The 5,115-nt window shown below is 49.2% G+C and overlaps 1 protein-coding gene across 1 annotated transcript in view; it reads right to left on the reverse strand.

Moving 5' to 3' along the window:
• Positions 1 to 91: 91 nt before the first annotated feature.
• FKBP9 (FK506 binding protein 9, 63 kDa) overlaps positions 92 to 5,115 on the reverse strand; it is a 14,696-nt gene continuing 9,672 nt past the window's right edge. Inside the window, exons 7-9 of the mRNA XM_010155001.1 lie at positions 4,062 to 4,207; positions 2,108 to 2,271; positions 92 to 391 (exon numbers count right to left, since the gene is read on the reverse strand). Coding sequence (XP_010153303.1) covers positions 209 to 391; positions 2,108 to 2,271; positions 4,062 to 4,207 — 493 coding nt within the window. The 3' untranslated portion in view covers positions 92 to 208. The remainder of the gene's footprint in view (positions 392 to 2,107; positions 2,272 to 4,061; positions 4,208 to 5,115) is intronic.

The raw sequence follows: 5,115 nt of genomic DNA on the forward strand, positions 1-5,115 counted from the left end.
CTATCTGTTTATACATCCCACCCTGCAGTGCTTAACGCTCCTCTCCACCACACCCACCGATTCCAGCCCCCGATCGATCGGTCCCCACCCCAGCAGCCTGCCCGCAGGCAGGCGCCGGCCGGCCGAGCCCTAACCTCTCAGAAACGTGCTTGCCGAAACCTCTTCCAGAACCGCAGGTCAGCTCGGGACCGTTCCTCCGTCCTCAGCTTTACAGTTCATCGTGTTCCTCTCTGGCCTCCTGGTCTTTCAGCTTGAACTCTTCAGCCGTAACTTTCCCGTTCCCGTCCCGGTCCTGATTGGTGAACATGTTTTTAACGATCTTTTCAAAATCAAAACCGGGAGCCAGTTTTCCTTTGCCGGAATCGACTTGAGCTTGAATGTACTCCGAAAACTAGGTGGAGGGAAAGAAGGAGAAAGCAGCTCACAGTGAAACAGGCATTCAAAACCCAGGAGTATTTACAAAAGTGGCGTTTATTTGTTGGTGACTATTTAGCACTGTACTGCTAATTATTAAGGGTACGTGACAGTACGATGTCACTAGCCTATACAGCTTGCAACCCAAACTGGACTAATGAGGACAGACACAGGAGGTTAAATTGCTCTTGCTGAAGCTCAACAGGGGTTTCCTCACTCAGTCCAGTAGCAAGAAAAGTTGTTTTGTAACTTCGGGGGAAGAGGAGCGGGAACAGACCTATACGGAGAGGGGAGGTTTTATTTCGCACGCCAAAGCTCACAGGGTAGACCAGACATCCACCTGCACCATAGGAGAAACAGCACACGAGAGAGCAGAATGAAGCGCAGAAAAGAGACTTCGCACACCAGGATACCGTGAGGTTTGTTGAAGTAGCACCAGGCATTATGCCTTCCACCTGACTTGATGGTGGGGAAGGTTGCAAGGCTCCAAGGTTAGTGTTCCCTAAAAATCCCCTTCCTCACACACAGGAGGATGAAGTTGCTCGAGGTGATTATACAACCACTGGCAGAAGTTGTACCCCTGGCCTGCTGAAACCAGAAAGCCCACGGTCAAACACAACCCTTCGGCTTGCTGTTACCTCTGGTGCTACCTGTCAGACAGGCTCCAGCAGTGAGAGCCCTTGCCGTTCGCACCTTTCAGGCCAAGCATCCTCTCATCATTCCTTGGCTTCTCCTTCTCCTCCTTGCTAGGGGACCAGAAGGGTGTGGGTACAGTCACACCCCACCCCGCTCATTCTCTAGACTGACAAAAGCTCTTTTCTTCTCTGCAAGGAGAGAAGTGGAGGTAAACACGAGGTAAGATGGAGAAAGCAGGAAAACAAAGAGGTGGAAGAGAGCGTCAGGAAGAGGGAAAACAAGATTCTGATTTACCCCGCTGATTTGTCAGAATGCTGGAAGGCAGCTCATGCTGTTCTGTGGGTCCGCAGCCTGCGCCCCGAGAGCTGCAGGCAGCACGACTCCAGCGGGCAAGACGGACAGAAAACAGAAGAGAAAAGGTGACCAAGACGACGGAAGAAGAGAATAAAGCAGCAGAACTCCGCCAAGAGAAAACGCAGAAGAAAGCCCCGCAGAGGGTTGCATTATCAGAGGCGGTGCAGCAGAGGCAAGCGGATTGCTGTTAGGGCACCCAGCGACACTCTCACGCTGTGGGTTTTCCAAACGGGCGAGGGCAAGGAGACTTGTTCACACAGTTCACCCACGGAAAGAGCGGCCACGGGCACTGCAAGGCGCCAGAAGTGATCAGACAGTTCCCGGCAGCACTGCTGCAGGCTCAGCTTTGGCTCAGGAATTCACCATCAACCTCCCAGTAACAGATGCTGTGAAGGCCGACTCCTGAACACCAACTCTGCCTCTCACACCCGTGCCCTAAGCCATCCGCTGTGGGGCACAGCAGGCGGCCACGAGAATAGGTGGCCTTCAGCAGCACGGCCATTCTTCTGTTTCGTCCCGGTTCTGCCTCTGAAGTGAAATAACTGACCAGCTGCCTGTCTGGTAATTTGACAGCACCGCGGGAGAAGAGGAGGAGGAGAGACCCCATTCCTCGGCGCCTTGAGTTGATGATGGCGGGAGAAAACATCTCTGTGACAGTGCTAGGAGAAAACCACTGTGTTATGTTCTCATTGCCTCAGCTTACCTCCTCCAAAAGAACCTCTCCATCGTGATTCTGGTCTATTTCTTCAAAGAGGTTGGGAGAAACTTCCCCATTCCACACGAACATGTACCCTTCAGGCAAGCCAGACACCAGTTCCAGCAGTTCGATGTTGAAAACTAATACAGCACTACCAGGCACTTCTCCTTCTGTCACGAGAAATGGCAAAGTGGGGTAATTATCCTCACTCACACTGAAGAGTGTATTTCCTTTTAATCCATAATCAAATTTCTCTTCCTGCTCCAACAGGTTCTCCACTGTGATCCCCAAGCACAGTGAGCCCAAGCCCACCGCATCTTCCTGGTCACTTCATCAGAGGTGATCAAAACATAAAGGAAGCTTTCATAATAAAACTGCATCCATTTTTTTACTTGTAAAGGTAAAACTGTGGAAATTAATCAATTTCCCTTTATCTCTCTATATTATCCTGTATTCACCATGTATCAAGGTGCTACTGACAGACTCAGCAGCATTGCAATGGCTTGGGATGTTACCCCAGTGAAACCACAGAAGGAGTTTCATTTATTCCTGAAAACAAAACCTGAGGTCACCTCTAACTTCTGCCCAGCAGCAAAGGGCCAATCTCTTCAGCTACCTGGGGGCGCACCAGAACACCGACAACTCAGGCGACGTTTCGCACCCAGCCTATTCAAAGCAATTCCAGTGACGGCAAATGCCTACGACAGGTAGGTCGATCGTGTTTTTAACACAGCGGACTTGATGTTAGGAGGAAAATTCCAAATTATTATATATAACTACACCATCCTACAGGACAGTATAAAATGCTGCACATACTATATTCATAATTTTTCATGGAAGATGGGTGCAGGTGAAAATGCTTCTTTATCTCTTACACAAACTGATTTTCCATTAAGCTTGGCATGTGATGCCTGACCCACAAGTTTTTATAAAATACAAACTGTTCTGGAGCTATTCAAACAATCGTAGAATCATGGAATGGTTTGGGTTGGAAGGGCCCTTAAAGCCCATCCAGTTCCAACCCCCCTGCCATGGGCAGGGACACCTTCCACTAGACCAGGTTGCTCCAAGCCTCATCCAGCCTGGCCTTGAAGACATCCAGGGATGGGGCATCCACAGCTTCTCTGGGCAACCTGTGCCAGTGCCTCACCACCCTCTCCAGGAAGAATTTCTTCCTGATATCCAATCTAAACCTCCCCACTTTCAATTTAAACCCGTTACCCCCTGTCCTGTCAAACACAGCAGCTTACGCAACTGTTTTCATACACCTAAGAGTTTGTTCATCTTGGTGATCTCCCGACAGACTCCTTTCCCTCAAGGCTTTTAACTCGGAGGACCAGCAACAACCCCACATACTAGAATGAGAGTTCTCGTCACCCCTGTATTGTTCTTTTTATTATTGTTGTCCCAGACATTAAAAACGTACAAGCCTCGATGCTCTGGAGCAGAGCAAAGTGCCATCAATGTATTGGTGTCGGGGTTTCAGCAGCACTGTTTCACCTCTTACATTCATCATGTAGTTTCTGAATTCTGAGTTTTCTCTGAGTTTCTAACACACCTGTGCTGAACAGTCCCCTTCAAACATGTCACGTTCCCACGCGCAAGTACCCGCTTCCCTACCACAAAGAACAGTGTCCGCATCCACCTGCAACACCTGAGTGCCTGGAGTTTTCCATCAGGACAAAGCAGCACTCGTGTTCCCTTTTGTACTGGGATGGTTTTTCCACTGCCCACAGTAACAGGATGACTGAAACCGCAACACGGACTGCATGTTCATTTCACTGGGGAATTGGGGCTTGTCTAAAGTAACAGAATGAAGAAACTCCTAGAAATTCCCCTTCAAGCAGGTAAGAGACACCCCCCTCGTGTCCTCATGCACAGCAAGTAACAAAACAGCAGGCTTGTGGTTCAGTTCCTGGAGAGAAGCTGAGTGCCCACGCGAGGGGTTTCGCTCACTTACCAACTCCATCTTCTCCATAACCGAGATGAGGAGGAATAACAACGGTCCGTCGTTCCCCGACACACATGTCTTGAAGGCCCATGTCCATCCCCACCACCACCTGCCCGGACCCCAGAACTATGTTGTAGGTCTTGCCAAGGCTGTGTCTGGAGCAGGGAGGAGGAAAACAAAGAACACCTTCAACATGCAATAGGGAATTTCTGCAGTTCAAAACCACCACAGGAACAGCAGGTGCTGGCTGGTGTCCCGCCACGGCCAGAAATTACCCTCATGCCCACTGCTCTGTTCTACCGAGCAGTCATCCCGAGTTGTTCTCAAGATAGCAAGTTACAGCCTACACCAAATTTGTCCCTACTGTTGACAAGTCCTCTGGTACTAAAACTGTAGGTTTCTTGAACGAAATCCAATTAAAACAATTAATTCTGCCAATTAAACCCCCAAAGTGTTTTGTCTCGAAATAAGGGCTTTTGCCTTTCATGTATTTTAAACTAATGGAGTTGGACTTTTTTAGCAGATGTACAAATTCCAGAAGTATGGCTGTCTCAGAACTACCAACCTATATGGATCTGGGAGCATTCACAGGGATCAGCCATCCCTTTCATGAGGTCACTGTAACGTAGCAGTCGCTTAAACAAGACAGCTTGGACGTATACTACTACGGAAAGCAGTATTTACTCGTATTGTATTCTGAATCACACCTTGCAGCTAGTGGCTCGTTTCTAAAACCAGATGACGAGTTCCGATCCCTGAAGTTAAACATCTCAGTGTTAGGACTAGTGCTAGGCAGTGCTAGGACTTTTTACTGGGCGTGTCACGACAGCAGGACCCTCCCTTCTGTTGATCTCCTTTCTTTGGTTATTCGGCTTGGCGGTACCCCGGCAGGACGTGCTTGCACAGCAGAGGATTGTTTGGAAAGAGCACAGTGCGGTGGCTAGGAGGTCAGCCTTCCAATTAGGAGCACGAGATTCATCATCCTTGATTCTCTGTAAAGTGCTTTGAATGAGACAGTCTCCACGTCCCTTGGGTCCTGCTACAAGATGGGAATTGGGCATTC

This window comes from Eurypyga helias, unplaced genomic scaffold (assembly GCF_000690775.1).
Source record: "Eurypyga helias isolate BGI_N326 unplaced genomic scaffold, ASM69077v1 scaffold25037, whole genome shotgun sequence".
Taxonomy (NCBI): Eukaryota; Metazoa; Chordata; class Aves; order Eurypygiformes; family Eurypygidae; genus Eurypyga; species Eurypyga helias.